Source organism: Grampus griseus (genome assembly GCF_964374135.1).
Source record: "Grampus griseus genome assembly, chromosome: 5".
In the NCBI taxonomy this organism is placed as follows: Eukaryota; Metazoa; Chordata; class Mammalia; order Artiodactyla; family Delphinidae; genus Grampus; species Grampus griseus.
The window spans coordinates 73,591,083-73,611,084 of record NC_138998.1 but is presented as its reverse complement, the minus strand read 5'-3'; the positions used below and the strand labels follow the sequence as shown (position 1 = coordinate 73,611,084).

The following is a 20,002-nucleotide window of genomic DNA, read 5'->3' as shown; positions in this document are numbered from 1 at the left end:
AACACGCAGCCAAGCAGCCCACCAGACCCGGTACCCGGGAGACTGCAGCGTGTGGCAGGACCGCCGCTGTTGTGTGGATTCAGTCTGTGCAGCGTGTGGCAGGACTGCCGCTGTTGTGTGGATCCAGTCTGGCCATGGAATGTAGATTCCATGGCACTGGTCAGGCCACTCAGCAAAACTGCACCCTCACCTGGTCTAGGCTTACAACTCCGTGAACCACAGGGAGCCCCAGGTGGAGCCTGAGGCACAGGTCTGGTTCACCCTGGCCCAGGACCCGTGGCTGGGCACTGCGGCTCAGGATGGGGGAAGGCAGAGACCAGCAGACATTAGGTTTTCCAGGACTGGACATACATGCGTGACATGAGTGTCGTCAGCCTAAACTCACCTAAGGTGCTGCTCTGGGAAGTCAGAGCGGCTGCTCTCTCAGGTCCAACAGGGGAAGTGGTGACATCTGTCCTCCTTGAAGAGTCACTTCTTCCTGTAGCTGCTGTTTCAGTTTGTGGAGGGAAGTTTCCTGGAGCATCTGAAGAAGCGTGGCTCTTCCTGGGGGTCTGAACCATCACATCCTCTTTCGCGACCACTGTTGAAAAGTCCACTTGATTCTGATCAAAGGTAATATTTTCTGTGTGGGGTTGTTCAGTGTTGCTTTCTAGCCAGTGGTTTTTTACAGCAGCTGAAACAATAGGAAAATGGATCAGTGAGGACTTGTTGGCTTCTGAAAAGAGAAGTAAACCTTCAGAAAAGGTATATGAGCAGATATATCAGAAGTGGATTCAAGGAGAATGATCTCACCTTTCTTTTTTCCAACAGTAATTATTCTTGCAATCCAGGGGAAGAAATTGTGAAGCAACAATACTATATAGGGTTAAATTTTATAACAAGTGGAATAAGTGATGAAAATTGATAGAAAGAGACCAATTTGAAGTTATTGCTGATCACATGGGTCCTTGAAAAAACCCATTTTTATTTTCCCATTTGGGAATGATATTTTTCTTTCTGCTTAGGATCGGGGGCTGTTGAGAAAGCTCTGCAGGGATGAATGAAGTCACTTCTATCTATACGAGTCAGGCAAAAATGTCCAACCATCGGACCAGTAAAGCCTGCAGGCAGAACCTACAGTTCAACTCAAAATATCATATGCACATGGGTGCACACACACACACACACAATCCCAAAGGAGCAAGTTATCTTCTAGATCAGCCCTGTCCAAGAGATGTATAAAGTAAGCCACAAATGCAAGCCACATAGGTAACTTTAAATTCTGTAGTAGCCGCAGTTTTAAAAGTAAAAAGAAACGGGTGAAATTAACTTTAATAAATATTTTATTTACTCCAACATACTCAAAATGGTACTTCAATATGTAATTGATATAAAAATTACTGAGATATTTTGCATTCTTTTTTTAGTATTAAATCTTTAAAATCCAGAGAGTATTTTGCTGGCCACACTTCAAGAGCAGGCTAGCCACATGTGGCTAGTGGCTGCTATATGGACAGTGCAATTCTAGAGCAATGGTTCTCAACACTGTCCCCACGCTGGTCCACTCCAACCTGAAGCAGTGGCTCACTTACTGGAGTTGGAGGGGTGGTGATTATAAATTCTTCCATAAAGAGATTCTGACACACTTTCCTAAGGGAATCATTTCCTCCCCGAGCCCCTTGAGAATTACTGTTTTCATGCTTCCTATTCTTTTTCCTGTAAGTGATAATTAACAGAAGCTTCCTAAGGAGGAGGGAGCTTCCTAGGCATCTGGGCTCCTCTGGGGCCCAAGCCCAGACAGGCAAGGTCCACAATCAGCTAGAAATGGGATGTGGAGGGGTGTTTCTGGGGCAGCCACCAAGTCCACAAGTTCAACTTGCGACTCTGGGGTTATGGACACATGTAACCTTTGTTCTTCCTCTCTGAGCTGCAAAGGCAAGCTGGCCTCCAAAGAGGAAGGGAAAGGATTTGAGGATGCCTTCTCTACCCTCTTGGTCAACTTGGCACAATGAGAGAAGTTATTCTCAAAAGAAGCCAGAAAAAAAGTGATTGTGGGGAGGCAGAAGGGACTTAAAACCCATGCTCCAAAACTGGTAAGCCATGAGCAAAGGGAAGGAACTGTATTTAGCTCTATTACAGACTCAAGATGAGTGTGAGACTTGGCCAATGGTGAGCGTGGCTGGGCCTCTGGAAGCAGCCACGTCCCCTTCTTCAGGGAACAAAGGATGGATATCCCAAGATCCAGTCAGCTCAAGCAATTCCAGCCTTCAAAAGGAAAAGAGTGGCCACATGAAGACAGGACATGGTTAGCCCTGAACCATGTTGTCTCCCTGGAGGGTTGACTAAAAATGGAAGGCAGGAAAAATGCACTCTATAAACAAAACTGAAAGGTAGACAATAGTCCTGCAGTATCCTGAATAACCCTGCACTAACAACAACTAAAAATGCTGAATAAAATGTTTTTTTAAAAAAAAAAAAAAAACTTCTAAATGCATTGCTGAGTTGGCACACAAATCTTGTGAGGTCAAAAATGAACTGAGAGTTCGAATTCAGAGAGTTGAGCTAACTCTGAAGCTGGCAGCTGCCCTGGGGCACCTGCTTAATATTTGTGACCTTGAACTTCTGTTCTGATGGCCACAGGGATGCAGGAGATAAGAGACAAAATTCTTAAGGAGGGAGTCTGAGAGGAAACTCCTATATGAAGTTAGGACCAGGGCTATACCTTGGATGTAAGGCAAATAGAAACAAACCTGCCCTGCAGAAGAGGACAGCAAGGGAATCTGGAAAAATAACTCTCACTCAAGAATTTATAACCATAAAGCTAGCCCTCACATGAGGGTGCAGCACAAAGTCACAATACCTGTGTGGTCTAAACCTCAAGCCAAGGGTGTGTTTAAAAGTGGTCCTATAGGGCTTCCCTGGTGGCGCAGTGGTTGAGAGTCCGCCTGCCGATGCAGGGGACGCGGGTTCGTGCCCCGGTCCAGGAAGATCCCACATGCCGCGGAGCGGCTGGGCCCGTGAGCCATGGCCGCTGAGCCTGCACGTCTGGAGCCTGTGCTCCACAACGGGAGAGGCCACAACAGTGAGAGGCCTGTGTACCGCAAAAAAAAAAAAAAAAAGTGGTCTTATAGAGATTACCATACTAAGTGAAGTAAGTCAGACAGAGAAAGACAAATATCATATGATATCACTCATATGTGGAATCTAATCTTTTTTTTTTGTCATGCCTCACAGCATGTGGGATCTTAGTTCCCTGACCAGGGATCGAACCTGCCTGCGCTGCATTGGAAGTGCAGAGTCTTAACCACTGGATCGCCAGGGAAGTCCTAGAATCTAATTTTTAAAAAATAATACAAATGTACTTATTTACAAAACAGTCTTACAGATATCGAAAACAAACTTATGGTTGTCAAAGGGGAAATGTACGGGGGAGGGATAAATCAGGAGCTTGGGATGAACATACACACACTACTATGTATAAGATAGGTAACCAACAAGGACAACTGTATAGCACAGGGAACTCAACCCAATATTCTGTGATAACCTATAAGAGAAAAGAATCTAAAAAAGAATGAATATATATGTATAACTGAATCACTTTGCTGTACACCTGAAATTAACAACACTGTAAATCTAGTATACCCCAATAAAATTAAAATTTTTAAAACAGTAGTCCTGAACCTTGTGAATACACTAAAAATGAGTGAACTATATACAGGCATACCTCATTTTATTGCGCCTCACAGATACTGCATCTCTTACAAATTCAAAGTTTGTGGTAACCCTGTATCAAGCAAGTCTATTGGTACCAACAGCATTATTTTTAACTGAGATACGTACAATGTATCTTTTAGACATAATGCTATTGCATACTTAACATACTACAGTATGGTTTAAACATAACTTTTTTTTTTTTTTTTTTGCGGTACACGGGCCTCTCGCCACCGTGGCCCCTCCCGCCGCAGAGCATAGACTCCGGACGAGCAGGCTTAGCGGCCATGGCCCACGGGCCCAGCCGCTCCGCGGCACGTGGGATCCTCCCAGGCCGGGGCACGAACCCGCGTCCCCTGCATCAGCAGGTGGACTCTCAACCACTGCGCCACCAGGGAAGCCCTAAACATAACTTTTATACGCACTAGGAAACCAAAAATTTCATGTGACTTGCTTTATTGTGATATTCGCTTTATTGCAGTGGTCTGGAATTGAACCCACAATATCTCTGAGGTATGACTGTACTTTAAAAGGCTGAATTTTATGGTATATAAATTATATCTCAAACCACACACACACACACACACACACACACACACACACACACACACACACACACACACACACATATTCTGTTACTGGGGAGGAACCGTGATCCTGATATACAGTGCCTCTGGGTACTTGGCAGAAACAAATGTGAATTCTCTCTAGATAAACATACCTTTAATCCAATTTTATTATTTACTGATAAAATCCTAGGGAATAAGAGATCACAGTAAAAAAAAAAATCACAAAATAAACATGAAAAAGGCATCTGTAGGCAAAAGTCAGCAAACTAGACAAGCAAAGACTTCAACTACTAGAATTATCAGACAAAGAATGTAAGTAAATAAAACTCCATGAAAAGAGATAAGAAATTGAAAATGAGAGAAAAAGAGACTATACATAACGGCCAAAATATATGAAAGAAATCTGAATGGAAATTCTAGAATTGAAAAAATAATAATAATTAAAATTAGGAAACTTAACAGATTAGATACGGCTGAAAAGAGAATTAAGAATTACAAGACAGATGACAAGAGAATGCTGAGATGATATGAAAATACAGAAACTATGAAAAAGAGGTGAAGAGACAAGGAAGATAGAGTGAGAAAGTCCAACATATATCTAATTGGAGTTCTAGGAGGGGAAATGATAAAAAGGAGAAACGGCTATATTCAAAAAGGTAATGGCAGACTTCCCTGGTGGTGCAGTGGCTAAGAATCCGCCTGCCAATGCAGGGCACATGGGTTCAAGCCCTGGTCCAGGAAGATCCCACATGCCGCGGAGCGGCTGGGCCCGTGCGCCACAACTACTGAGCCTGTGCTCTAGACCCCACGAGCCACAACTACTGAAGCCTGCAAGCCACAACTACTGAGCCTGCGTACCACAACTACTGAAGCCCACGTGCCTAGAGCCCGTGCTCCGCAACAAGAGAAGCCACCACAATGGGAAGCCCGAGCACCGCAACGAAGAGTAGCCCCCTGCTCGCCACAACTAAAGTCCACACGCAGCAATGAAGACCCAACACAGCCAAAAATAAATTAAATTAAATTAAAAAAAAAAAGGAAGAAAACAAGACAGCAAATCCTGGATAACAATAGCACATAAGTTGGAAGGGGATGATCAGAATCATGTTGTATTGGAGAAGGTAACTTTAAGCTGTGTCAAAAATGCACTTTAAAGTTCCTCAAGCTGACCCTAAAGAATAAAAGTGGTAGAGCTTGGAATGATATAAAATTTCCACTGAGAGAAATCAATGAACATTGCCTAAAACCAAAACCAAAAAAAAACACAAAAAACAATAAACAGTAACATAAGCATGTTATTTAGAGATATGGACATAATTCCTAAAAGAATCAGTTGAAAGGGCTGAAAGTGGGAAGCAGAAAATGACAATGGTAGGAGTGGTCAGGGTTTTTATAATAGCCTTATAAAACATATTTGATCTTTAAAGCATGCATAAGTTTGATAAAAATAAAAATTAAATTTTACAAGACAAGCCCCTGATGTCACTGGCCTGGGATTCCAAAAGAACAGTATCCCACTGCCCCCTGTTTAGCTCTGGATGTGCCTCTACTCCTCTGATTGCGTATGAACTGTTCCTCAGAAAAGGGATTAACAAACCACGCAGGATGGGGCAGGCAGCACCCCAGGCCACACTCTCTGCCGTTCAAGGTCTTGTTTGATTGTGAACATCAAGTGCTTTACACCATTCCAGGCTGTATCTCAGGAAGAACAATGAGTCAAACGCTAAAATATTTACTTTAGTCCAAGGACGAGTCCTTGCAGAAGCCCTGAGTTGTTTAGGGCTCCTGTGGTTGAATTTTTGTTTGTGGTGTGGCTCCCTATTCAGCACAGGTGTAAACCCTGAGCGGGAGAGCAATTCAGAGTAAAGTGCACAGGACTGGACAGGGACCTACCACATGCAGGGGAAGGTATCAGGGAACCTGCTCTTCCTCTTTGTGGAGAAGAGAAATTGGCCCTCGAGAAAGGAGAAGGTATGCCTCAGGCTGCGGAGCCTGGGCCAGCTGGGCAGTGAAGAGAAGAGGCTGTGTGCCACCAGCACTCAGGGGCAGCCTTGGGGGTTAGGAAGGGGCGTCCCGAGGCTCCGGAGAGGCTGGCACTCCTCACCTCATCCATCCCTCTCCCCAGAGGGTCAGCGGCGATTGCTCAAGCCCCACTCGCATCCTGCGGCACCCGAGCCACACCGACCAGCCTCATACTGGAGTTTAGATGTCCCAATTTCCCAGGTGTCTTTTGAGCTGGAAATACCATCCTTCCCTCTGCACTCAGCCCCCTGTGTCAGGCCATCACTTTCCCTTGTACCATGAATGGAGATTAAATTAACAAGAGAGTTTTACTGCTTTGCCTGTTTTTGTTTTTTTTTTCCAAGTTGACAACTTCCACTTCTGTAATGTCTTAATGTTCCAGAACATCTGTTTGTGAACCAACAACATCAGGGATGCTAGCACGGCCCAGGAGTAGGATTTCCTAATTAGCAGCTGCTACAGAGTCAACTCCTCGCCACCCACCCCATGATTTGGGGTTTTTCAGCTTGCATTGTTCCTGAGCAGTGTAGTGGGTGTTTGCGGGGAGTGTGCCGTCATCCAAAGAGGCAATTTCTTCCCGGTGGCCCGGCCGCCCCCATGCTGCACCATCTACCGCTGCGCGGCCCCGTGTCAAATGCCGCCAGCTACACTCTCGCTTCTGGGGCCCAGTGTTGAAGCACAAGCGCTTTATTTTCGTTTCCCTCCATTTAGGTTCAGATCTCCCTACCCAGTGCTAAGTGTTTTCACCTGTGTTATCTCATTTGCTGCACGTGACAGCTGGTCAAGTAGGTGTCATGGCACACGGAGAGACTGAGGGCAGAAAGACTGATTGTTCAAGGTCACAGGCTCAACAGCAGAGAGAAAAGAATCTGAACCCAGGTCCCCTTCCATCGCACCCCCACTTATTCGGTGACACGGGGCCTCCAAGGCACTAACCAATGAGCAGGGCCAAAGAAAGTCTCACCAGCCTCCAAACTTCAGCCTTAAACCCCACTGCACTCCCTGTTTCTAAGAGGAATGAGACGGTGCCTATCACGTGGGCTTTGGAATCGGACAGACTTGGCTTGATGGCAGCTGCATGTTATTAGCTGGAAGACGGAGCAAGAGGACTTCGAAATTAGCTTCTAACTCAGAGATGAATTTCACGGGTAATGAAAAGAATGATAACAAAGAAGTAGTGCCTGGCTGGAGAATGAATTTATGGGAGAAGAAAAGCCTGTTTTCAAAATATGAAGTTTGGGCTGATGTTATAACTTCCAGGTGGAAATGTGTGACGGGCAGTTACGATGTGGGCTATTGATCAGGAGGAAGGACAAAGAGGTGGCAGATGAAGGGGAAAGTAGGGGTCAAGGACTGAATTGAGGGGAAAACTTGAATTTGGCGGGAGGACAAGAGCCAGTGAAAGACACACGGATGACAAGGGAAGGACAGGATGACATTAAAAGTAGGAGTCAGGAAGGCTGTGCATGCAGAGATACAGCAGACAGAGGCCATGGACACCAGGCCTGCAAAAAGTCCAGAGATGAGTCAACCAAAGTCCCCAGGACTTTCCCGAGTGTCGCTCGGAAGATGGAAGATGGTCAGATGGCGAGGGGTTAAGGTTCACGAGGGACAGGTTCTGGAAGGTGAGACACTGACCCCTAGCTGCGGAATTCCCCATTCCTGTCCCCCCACCTCAACTTGGGATCCTCAACTTGGGAAACACTCTTCAGAGTGCTGTGGAGCTGGGTGCCTTGAATCTGCACGGTTGTATCTTAGAACTATGATAGCAGGTTTCTTTGTAATTTTAAAAGATTTTCCTGAAATTCAACGGCTCACACAGGGAGGGAAGAAAAGAGACTTTAAAAAGATAGAGACTGTAACCCCCCCCCCGCCCCTTTCTTTTTAATCCCTTTGGTGTGATGGATGTGGAAACCACAAGAGGAGGAGGATACTGTTCACAGGAACTTTAAGGGAGAAGGAAATTAGGCTCCTATTCTCAGAGATGAACTTAAGAAATCCCACACGTTCACAACTGCAAAGCACTTTTTACAGGATGATTTCGGGGGGGGGCAAGTTATCCTGTTAGATCCTGACGTTCTGAGTGGCAGGTAGGATAGGAATTCTTGCACCATCTTATAGAAGAAAAAAACTGACGGAGGCTCAGTACTGAGGTCACTCGCCCAGAATAACCCAGAAAATAAGTGGCAGAGCAGAGACTAGAGGCCAGCTCTTTCATTCCAGTATCTTTCCTAATTAACACACCCACATGGACACCAGGATGGACCAAGAGGGAAGCCCAGCCAGCTCTTCCCAAACTAATGGATGGTGTGTGTGGCCTGCTTCGCCAGCTAGCACCCACAGGGCTTCGCATCATTCATTCTGGGCAGAATTGGGAAATCGGCTGGGTTGGCTGTGGTACCCCCATCCCTCTCCAGAGGCGACCTCTGTCCTCAGGGACCCCAGCAACCAACTACTCTGACCCTCACATGACAGGACTGGGGCCCAAAGGGGTAGTAACAGTTCCAAATCCACAATGTGGTCAGTGAGTGGCATTTACAAATTTTTTTAAATGTTCACTTTCACACTCATTAGGATAGCTATTATCACAAACGTGAAAAATAAGAAGTGTTAGCGAGGATGTGGAGAAATTGGAACCTAAGTGCTTTGCTGGTGGGAATGTAAAATGATGCAGTTACTGCGGAAAACATTTTGGTGGTTCCTCAAAAACTGAGACATAGAATTACCAGATGTTCCGGCAATTCCACTGCTAGGCATATATACAAAAGAACTGACAGCAGGGAATCAGATATGTGTATACCCACGTTCATAGCAGCATTATTCACAATAGCCAAAAGGTGGAAGCAACCCAAGTGCCCATCAACGGGTAGATGGATAAACAAAATGTGGTATATGCATACAATGGAATATTATTCAGCCTTACAAGGGAAGGAAATTCCGACACATGTTACAACATGGGTGAACCTTGAAAACATTATGGTAAGTGAAATGAGCCAAACGCAAAAGGAAAAATATTACATAAGTCCACTTATCTGAGGTACCTAGAATAGGTAAAGTCATAGAGACAGAAAGTAGACTAGAGGTTAGCAGGGGCTGGCGGGAGGGAGGAATGGGGAATTATTACTTAATGAGTTTCTATTTGGAAAATGAAAACTTTCTGGAAAGGGGTGGTGGTGATGCTTGTGTAACATTGTGAACGTAATCAACGCCAGTGAACTGTACACTTAAAGTGGTAAAAATGGTAAACGTTACGTTACATATATTTTACCACAATAAAAAATGCATATAAGCATCAACCCCACACAAGACATGGTAGAATCTGCTCCAAGGAGCTTCCTGCTTCCAAGAGAGCTGAACCATGGGAATAAATCCCTGTGGTGCTGCTGGAGTGTAGGAAGCGGCCCAGCAAGGCAGAGGGGGCGCCCGGGGAGTCTGGAAGGCACAGGGCTAAGACCAGAATCCCATCCTCCCTCCCCCAGCTGCCGCCCCCTCCTCCAAACACCCCCGGCCTTCCATAGCAGAGCCCTCATGGCCTCCCTGTCTGCACCCCAGGAATCCTCCAAATGAGGGGGATTTCAGGCCAGATGGCCGGCGGCAGGATATTTTGGGGCAGGCAGGAACCTTGGGCGCTCGGGGGGAGGGTGGCTGCAACCTCACCAGAAAGGCAGCCGCCTACTCAGCTCGGCCACTCTGGGCAGTGTTTTGAAACGCTGCTGCGGATGTAATGATTCTGGGTGGAGGACATTTAGGAGCCAAATGAGTTTGTGTGAACAAAAGACTCAGCTCTCGATCTGGACTGTCCAGGGCTCTCGGGGAGTTTCGTTTCCTTCCTTGTTCTTACCCTGAAAGGAGCGGCCCCAAGAAAAAACATACACATTGAGAAGTGTTTGGACTTAAACTCCGATGATGTGATTTTTAAAAAGATTCCCCTGGAACAGCCCCTCGTAATGAAAAGCATGAAGTTTACAAGGCACATTATCCTCCCCTCCCCGTGAGAGAGTGAGCTTTTGTCCAGATGCCCATCCTCCAGGACAAAAGGCTGAGCCGTGACCCAGAGTCGGCTGACCTGGGGCCCCTGGGTCTGGGGTCAGGCTTCCAGAAAGGGAATCACCCCTGAGGCGGCCTCAGGGGCACTAAGGAAAGAGGCTGCCTATCCAGGCAGGAATGAAAGATGAAGGACCTTGGTATGACCTCATGCTCCTTGCTTTAAAAATAATTCTATAGGTTTAAGGGGAAAAAAAAGGACCTTGAGAAACAGACCTAGAGTCAAAGGTCAGAAGATTCCCATTCAATTAAATAAGTAAACAAAAAGGCTTTCTGTGGGGGGCCTATACCTTGTGCCTCGGTTTTCTTTGCCCCTCTTACCCTCTGAAAAATAAACGCCCATGGAGGGGCTGAAGAAGAGGCTCCTTAGCAAAGAGGCAGTTTTGAGAAAGAGGCAGAAGCAAGCGGCGGCAGAGGTGAAGGTCGGGGCCGGGGGTGGGAGCCCGGGGAGCCAGCCTCCCTGCCTCCCGCGAGGTCACCCTGACATTCGCTCACACCCAAAGAGGAAGCCTGGTGGCAGGGCTCCACCAAAGGAGGCCTGCCAGGTTAGTGAAACAATAAAGAGGCAAGGAAAACATCCTGGTTCCGAGGAGGAAGGGGGAGAGGCATGGGAAGGGGGCAGGAAGCGCCGCTACCGGGGCGGCGGGCGAACTGAGCCAGACGCCGGTGCCTTTACACGTTCTGGGGTCCATTTACTCCACTGACTTGTAAGAAGTGGCCCAGGACTTTAAGGAAACCAGAGAAGCATCATTTGTCTGGAAAGTTTACAGCATTAGAAAATGTACACATTGGACCGATGCTGAGGCCTGGACTGGGGAAGGGGAGGAAGGTGGTCGCCAAGGTCACTGCCTCTCAAGGGACGGGGGACGGGGGGCGGGGGGGGGAGGGGCGGGCTCAGCGTGGGAACGCGAGGAGCCCGCAGGGGTTTAAGTAAAATCTATTTCAGAAGATACATTAAAGGTTTACGGATAGCCTTTTAAAATTAAGATTGGGAAACATGACACTCGATTCAAACATAACCATTATTTAAAAAATCAAGTTGTATGCCACAGCCAGTGAAGAAAAAAGATAAAATAGAGGGAGAAGAAAGGAAGGGGGCTGAAAAGAGAAATAAAAGGGGGAAACTTACAGAGGGAGGGAGAAATAAAGCTAGGGAGAATGTTTTTTAAAAAGATGCCCACCAGAGTAGGGTAATGATTGGCTATTATTATGGCAGCCAAATGAGGGGAGCACTTGCTCCCTGCAGGCACGTGCTCAGCATTTCGCAGGGACCGTCCCCGTTAATCCTCTTGGCAATCCTGGGAGGTAGGTACCATTATTATCCTTATTTTCTGATAAGGACACTGAGGTATAGTGAGATAAGTAAATTGGCCAAGGTTGCACGGCAAACAGTAGCGCTTGGTATCAACCCAGGTCTGTCTGACTCCAAAGATCAATTTAAAAAGACAGAAATAAAGAATGAAGGATAGGAGAGGAAGGAGCAAAACAAAGACAGCTTCTGAAAGGGAAACAGGAAAGGGCTGAGGAGGACCTCCTGGTGTGCTTCCAGGATGACCTCCAAGGGACTCCGGGGTCCACACTGCGGCTTCACAACCCAAATGGGGTGACACGCCTTGACAGCCTAGGTCACCCACTGTCCAAATGGAATTATGTGTACTTAATTCCATCTGATTAACAAGTGATGGGATTTAGGAGGAGGAAGGAAGAAAGGGAGGATGGGAGGAACGAAGGGAGGGAAGAGTCCACACTTATTACCTGTGAGTGAGAAAAGGCAATGAGACAAAGATGATGGAGGTTTTGAATGTGCAATGGAGAGATTAACAGGACCATTATCAGGCAAAGGGTGGTCGGGTCTAGGGGAGGAAAGGGAGACATGTCTGCGTTTATAACCGCTATCTGTGCTGTTGAAAGTGAAGCAGGATAAACGAATGTGTCAATGTCTGACTGGTGGCTGAAGGCTTGGAACTGGGTTTCTGCAGAGAAGAAAGAGGAGGATCTCCCCCTCAGAGAAAACAGGTGAAGCCCTGCTGTCTTCCCTCCATGCCTTCCTTCCTGCAGTCCTCCTACCTAGAGTGCCCTGCTTCCTTCCCCTTGGCCTTCTGGCGAAATCTGACTCATTTCTCACACCCAGCTCAGAGGCCACCACCTCCAGGAAGCCTTCCCAGAGACAACTCTCTCCCTCAACACTACTGTTTTACCTTGTTATACAATTATAACTTACACGATCCCATTTCTGTGTCCCTTATGAGAGACTATGGCTCACAGGAGATGCTCAATAAATGTTCACTTCACTGAGTTGGAGGGAGAAGGCCAAGGGCAGAGCTGTGAGGAACATCCCATTTGGTGGGAGGGGCAGAGATGGGAAGGAGCTATTTAGCCAGTGCCAGCTGAGAGGACAAAGAGAAGGAGGCTTGAAAAAGGCCACTGAGACTTCATAGAATGTTCTCCCACTTTCTTCTCACCTCCTGCATCTACCTTCTCCATAGAGCCCCACCTCACTTAGAGTAATGATACTGCCCGATGTGTTCCAGGGGAGCATTAATGACTAACCCATACGCAGCACATGCATGTTTACGAAGCTCGTCCACGTGGATTGATTCATTTCACCCCTACAACAACACCGTGAGGTGGACACAACTGGTATTATCCTCTCTATTTTACAGATATGGAAGTTGGCTCAGAGATGAAACAGCTCGCCCAAGGTCACAGTCAGTTCATTGTATTATAACTCATTACTTGCTATGTCTACATTTAAACGTGGTTTCACGGTCATAATTATATCTGCTTCTCCTCAAAAGCCTTGTTAAGGAAGCAGAATAGACATTATCATCTTCATTTTTAACATAAGGAAAGGTGGATGTTAGGCAGCTGCCCAGTGCCACATACCTAGAAAGCAAAGGAGTTAAGAGCAGAAGTCCTCTGACCCCGTCAGAGCCCTGGAGCCACCACTGGCATCTGTCTTCCCAGCTCTGCCAGCGGCATTCCATTACCACAAGGCACAACTATACTATAAATAATTCCTAGCAAACCACAAGAATTCACCTACCCAGTGAGTCTGATCCCCTTCAAGGAGGTCCCATCAAGACCACACTTATTCCAACAATGCTGTCATTGCTCGAGCTGTATTCTTAAAATCTCTGATTTTCAATAGAGCCTGCAGAATATTATTCTCTTGACTCTCCTGGATAACGACAATTTTTTCATCCCTTGATAAGGCGTTTAGATTATTTTGGACACAGACACAAATTCAAAGCCCAATCTAGTGACTGATGAAGGCGATCAAGATGAGTGAACCCATTCTGGATCCAGGAGGAGATTTAACTGCAAAACTTCAGCAGTGAGTCACTTGTGCCCCACACACTGGTTCTAAAGGTAGCTCCCAACTCCTTCAAACACTTTGGAGGCGTGTCAATGACCTCCAAAGGTTCTGACCTGGAGGGGAACGCTCACTGGCCATAGAGGTCTAACTATGACTGATTTTCAAAGGCTTTTATTATTTTGGAGTCACGTATACCTCATATTCTGTTTTTGTTGAATCCTAATTGCTTCACGTGTGTTAACTGGGTCTCCTCAGATGATTATAGGCAAGGGCTGTGGCACTGAGTTTTTCTGACTTCAAATCTTGCTCTTTTCTCTGAAGCTAAGGAGAGAGAGAGTTCTAGAAGACCACAGGTGAAGTTGGCAGGGGTCCAGGGTGAGAGCGGACTAGGTAACAGAGGTCCTTGGAAGGTGGCCTTGAGCCCTTTGCATTGAGAACTTGTCCCCTGGCCAATGAGCCTGGAGGTGAAGGGTGCGTTGTCACCAATACAATGGTCAGTATTAATAGACATTGGTTTCGGGAGAGTCGTTGTGGCCAGTATTTATAGAGCTCTCCTGGCCAGGCACCTCGCAATCTGCTCCACAGGGGATTACGACACTATATTCCCTGAGCGGGGCCTGTTAATAGCCCATTTGACAGATGAGAACCTGAAGGTGCAGAGAGGCTGAATAACCTGCCAGGGTCCCACAGCTGGCCAGTGGCACTGTTAGGATTTGGACTGAGGCTATCTGACCCCCCAGCCAGGACCTCCCCAGGTCTGTGACTGCAAAGCCAGGAGGCCTCTCCTCCACACCCGGCAAAAGATGATCCCAGAAGGGCTCACCCATGGCATCAACGAACGTCCTGGTGGCCCCAGAGGCTACAGGAGTGACACTCATCCCCACGTTGAAGCTGCTTCCACCTCCTCCTACCACCCGGGGAAGGAAAATGGAGTGGTTTTCAATACTAGCCTAACATATGGTAATCACTAGTCATGACCTTGCCCAAAGAACAAAAATCCCACCAGATTACTACCAGGTGTCCCTCTTCCCGTATCCTTGCGACTCCTTCCCTCCAATGCGACCGCCTCAGTTCAGACGCCCAGGATGGCGCAGGGCCAGCTGGAGAGCTTGACCTTGGCCTCTGCCCTCTTCTCATCACCCGTCTTCCTCCCTGGTCTTCGTCTCCCAACTTATCAAAGACATCGAGCACAAACTTGTCAAACTTATCAAATCCATCTCCTTGCCTCCAGCAGCCCAGCTCCCTCCCAGCCCAGAGAGGCGGGGCCTGCTGTTATTCAGGGTCTCCAGTGAGTTGAGAGCCTCCCCTCCAGCGCTCCCAGCAACTCCAGGAACTGGGAACACAGAGCCTTGCCTGCTTCCTACACCATCTGACCTGCCAGCTTTCCTCACACACTCACATGGCATGAAGTTCACATACCCCAAACCAAAATATAGCTCAAAAACAATGTGTGCATTTTGAACAGCCTCTATAGCCTTGCCGGCTCCTTAAGAGATCTTGTACCAGGAGCCCTTGACCACGTGGTGGTGCAGGTGCTTCTGCAGTAGTACCCGGGCAGGCTGGACAGGGCCTGTGCTGGGCGCTAGGGCACAAAGAGAGATAAGACCTACTGCTTCCTCCCAAGGAGCTGCAGGTCTAGTGGGCTCACAAGTGCACGTTCAGAGCCACCGCGCGGCCCTTCCCTGTCCCTCACACAGGCTCCGAAAGCTCCTGGACCTCAAGCTGGGAAGCCTGGTGTTGAACCTCCTCACATTTTATACCAGCATCAGGGAAGTCGAGAGGTGTTCACAGGATAAAGATGGGCCCTCTCAGAAAGGGAGCTTTTAGCATGGGATGGACCATCATTTCATAAAGAAATGGAGGCCCGGGGGGGAAGTGATAGGCCCAAAGTCACATGGTGACTAAATGGCAGAGCTAAAACTTGACCCCGGACCTTTTGGACCAGTTTTCACCTCTAGCCACTCCAGTTGCTGGAGCACCATTTTTACCCCCAACTACAGCTCTGTCACTGTGATGGTTGTGAAACTGCTTCACCGGTTTCTAGAGCCTTTCCAGGAATACCTATGTCTATGAGCTGCCCCCATCACATCATTCGTTGGATGCATCTGGATTTGTCAGATAATCTCCCAATCTAAGGGGACCTCACATCTTGCATCGCACCCTGAACAAAGAATCCAAAAGTTTCTGAGCACAAAGTGAAATTACTGACTCCGGCTGGGAATCAACCAGGGTAGATGGGGCAAAAGAGTGAGAGCCCTAAAACGAAATCGAGAGTCTTCTTCTTCCTCCTTATTTTGGACATAAGCCTATCATTTAATGAATAAAGATGGATCTCCTAAGGTTCTTTCTAATCCTGAGGATGTAGGATTTTCTGAATGTAAAGAGAATTCTCAAAGCGCTCTTATAGACCCCAAACAAAACACTAATTTTGCCCAGTACTCCACAATTTAAGGGATCAATTATTGCCAGTGAAATGACTCTAATTTAAAAAGATGCAAAGTCCCTGTTGCATTCTCTTGCCCCATCCCCAATTCTGTATTCTAGTTCCTTCTAAAATACTGTATTTCCCCTCCGCCTGGTCACTTAGCCAAGGCACTGTGCTAGGCTACCTCCCTTCCCAGACGCAGGCTCCCTGGACACAGCGTGGTGGACAGCTTGCCAGCCTGTTCTGGAGGGACCTGCTTCCCTCAGCAGCGTCCACCAAACTTCCTGCTTGTCAGATGCGCTGCACAGTCAGTCACCCACAGAAACATCTTCTCCTCAACTTGCTGGTGAAAGTATAATCTGGTACAATTCAAAGGGGCCATTTGGTAGTACTGCCAAGGATCTTAAAATTATCCACATCCAGGAATTAACGTTCAGCAAATAATCAGATATAAATACAAAAATCTTTGCACAAAGATACTTAGTCACAGCACTATTTATGACAATGAAAAACTGAAAACAGTCTACATATCCAATAAAGAAATAGGTAGAAAAAAGTGACCATAGACTGGAATAATATCTATTCTGGAAATTCATACGGCTATACACATGGATTGATATGTAGACAGATAAATGGATATAGTTAGATAACTTTATATTCCACGTAAATGAGAAATAATAACAATTGCTAATATTTTAATACACTTCTAGTAGTTGGAATATGGGTGATAATTTATTTGTTGCTTTTACTTCTCTATAATTTCCAAATGTTATATGATAAACATATATTAACTCTTATAATCAGGAAAAAAACACAAACATTTAAAAAGGAAAGACAACCATGCAGCTTGGAAGTACTGAATGCTAGCACTTCATCCTGAGCCTAAGTTAAAAATGTCACCTCATGGCCTCACTGTTGACTGACGGCAAGCCAGGCATCTCTGGCCTGAGGGTCCCTGCTCTGGCAGGGGAAACAAACGTCAGGGAGGAGGGGCCCCTGCCTGATGAGGGAGAAGCATCCTCACCCTCTGACAGCTCCTGGGCGAACAAGGGAAGCGGGAACACAAGAAGCAAAAGGCGAACACTCCCGAAACGTGCATCCAAACCCTGGTCTCCAGAGATCCCGCCACAGCAGCTCCCCAGCCACGGACCCCGACCACACCACACCCCACAGCAAGGATGCAGGGGCTCCACCAGCAGCCCCTCTGCCCTCTCCCTCCCCTGGAGAAGACTGTCCAGTCCACTGTCCTACTGCACTGGGGGGTAAAGCAGGAGGGAGGTGTTGGGTTGCCAACCCTGTGTTTTGCTGATCCAGGAATGTGAGGACAGCTCTGTCACAGAGACAGCACTACAAGCACGCATCCCTCTTCCCACCTCCCACTCTCACACATGAAGCAATCGTTTATTCCACAAATCCATGAGTATTTACAACGTGTCAGGCCCTCAACTAGTCCTGGCTTCCCACAGTCTATTCTCCACATCACTCCTCTGCTTAACACCCCTCCTGGGGCCTAGAAGACGGTCTGCCCTCCTCACCGCCTCCTCCTGGTCCCACATGACCCAGTCACCGCGGCCTCCCTTCTCTCCATCCTGAAACATGCAAGCTCATTCCAGCCTTGGGGCATTTGCACTGGCTGCTCCCTCTGCCGGCAAGGCTGGTTCCACTAGAGCCCGGGGACACCCTGTGCCTCGTCTCCAGGACAGGAAGGAGCTGGGCATGTAGAAACAACAGTCTGGTGGGTTAGGACGGGAGTGGAGCGAGAAGAGGCCAGAGAGCTAGCAGGCTCAGACCTACTGACCTTGTGTGATTTTATCTCAGCACAACGGCAAAGCCGTCGGAGGGTGTTCAGCCGGAGAGCGAGGTGACCTGAATTACATTTTAAGAAGCACACTGGCTCCTGTGAGCATGAAGTAGAGGGAGAGCATGAGTGGATGCAGAGAGAACAGAAGAGAGCAGCGGAGATGAAGAGGGCAGATTTGGGATATATTCTGGAAACAGAAGCAACTGGAGTAACCACACACGCACACGCACACGCACATGCACACACACACACACAAAGATGTAGAGGGTGAGGACAAAAAGCATGGAGGGCGGCTTTTAGGCTCCTCCTTTAAGTAACCAGGTGGATGGTGTTGCCAACTCCTGACATGGGAGGATCTGGGAGTCAACAATGGGTTTGGGGGTGGGAATCAAGGGTTCTAGGTCTCTGACTTTTTTCCTCTTTCACGTCAGTGTTAAACTTTGCCCAGGGAGACCAACGTCTGCCATCTCCCACACAGTAAACAGGCTTCTTCTTGCTCTCCTAAAGGCTCCCACAAATTCTCAGAATGAAAGCCAGGGGCCTGCCCTCAGCCTCATTCTCCCCATCCCCCTTTTCCTTTCAACTGGGACAGTACGCAGATGAGGCAAGACCCAGCAGATACACCTTAGCTTACCCGTTCCTTCACAGACCATCGCCTTTTTTTTAACATCTTTATTGGAGTATAATTGCTTTACAATGGTGTGTTAGTTTCTGCTGTATAACAAAGTGAATCATCTATACATATACATCCATCCCCATTCTCCTCCCTCTTGAGCCTCCCTCCCACCCTCCCTATCCCACCCCTCCAGGCAGTCACAAAGCACCGAGCTGATCTCCCTGTGCTATGCGGCTGCTTCCCACTAGCTATCCGTTTTACATTTGGTAGTGTATGTATGTCCATGCCACTCTCTCACTTTGTCCCAGCTTACCCTTCCCCCTCCCCGTGTCCTCAAGTCCATTCTCTACGTCTGCATCTTTATTCCTGTCCTGCCCCTAAGACCGTTGCCTTTTATGCATACACTGTGCACTAACTCTAATCACCTGCCCGCCCACAGCCAGCCCCCAAGCTGCCAGGCCCTCACGGCCCCCGCAGGCCGGCCTGACCCCTTGCCTGGCACTGCTTCTTCCTCACCATCTACGCTGGATGTTCTCCACCCGGTCAGAGCTGGCTGCCTCTTCTCCCATGACGTTCCCTGCTGCTGGGGCTCACCCTCCAGGCTGAATCAGCCCTGACCTCGTCTGAGTTCAGCTCTGCATTCTCAACTGGCCAAGGAAGGCTTCACCGGGACAGGCTGCAGTGTTTAGGGTGAAGGCACCTCAACTGGCGCAAACCAGCTCCTCTCCATCCACCGCGCCCCCATCACACCTGCAGCCAGGCGGTCACCGGGTCCTCCTGCCTGGGCCCTTGCATCGCTCCCTTTCAATTTCCGCTCCCCTACATTCTCGTCCTGCTCTGTTTTCACCCTTTTCCTCCCAGGGTGTCGATATACTGCCCACCAGCACTCTGATATCTCTGAAATGACTGCTGGGCTGTAGTAAGGGCAGATCTGTATGTGATTCATCCATGAGGCTCCGGCACCAAGCACAACGAACACTGAACGAGAAAACGATACTGCTCCTTTCTCACGAGCCCTCGGGCTCCTCAAAGCGCACGAGACAAACACGGCCGCCTTCCCAATCTGACCCGATCCTCCTTTCTAGCCCCGTCTAATGACTCCAGTTATGCTGGAGCCTAACTAGTCTCCCCAAGTCCTCTCCCCCCACCTTCCTGGCTGTTAACCTGCATTTAAAACATCTTGAGCGTTTCAATATTTGGGATTTTGCCCTCTCTGTCTATCCACATCCAAGCAACTCTTTCCTTCTCCCCAACGTGTCTCCCTGGGCTGCCGGCCCCATCCGTCTCTCCGTCTTTGCGTGCCGCAGCCCATCTCCATCCGCACCATTCCTTGGGTCAGTGTGATCTCGTGACACTTGTTCATCGATGAATCACTCGTGCAACATCATTTCACTTTTTAGACATTTGGATCTTGCGCTCCAACAAGACTGCATGTTCCCTGGGGGCACGGCAGACTTGCACCTCACCCTCCCTGTCACCTGGCACAGCTCCTCACACAGAGAAAGAGCTCTGTACA

The 20,002-nt window shown here is 47.9% G+C and overlaps 1 protein-coding gene across 3 annotated transcripts in view; it reads right to left on the bottom strand.

The window, feature by feature from the left end:
- HEG1 (heart development protein with EGF like domains 1) overlaps nt 1-20,002 on the bottom strand; it is a gene marked incomplete at its 5' end in the record, with an annotated part of 79,959 nt that overhangs the window by 57,070 nt on the left and 2,887 nt on the right. For all 3 annotated transcript variants that reach the window (XM_082654738.1, XM_082654739.1, XM_082654740.1), the window contains one exon: nt 386-673. In XM_082654738.1, the coding sequence (XP_082510864.1) occupies nt 386-673 (288 nt within the window). The remainder of the gene's footprint in view (nt 1-385; nt 674-20,002) is intronic.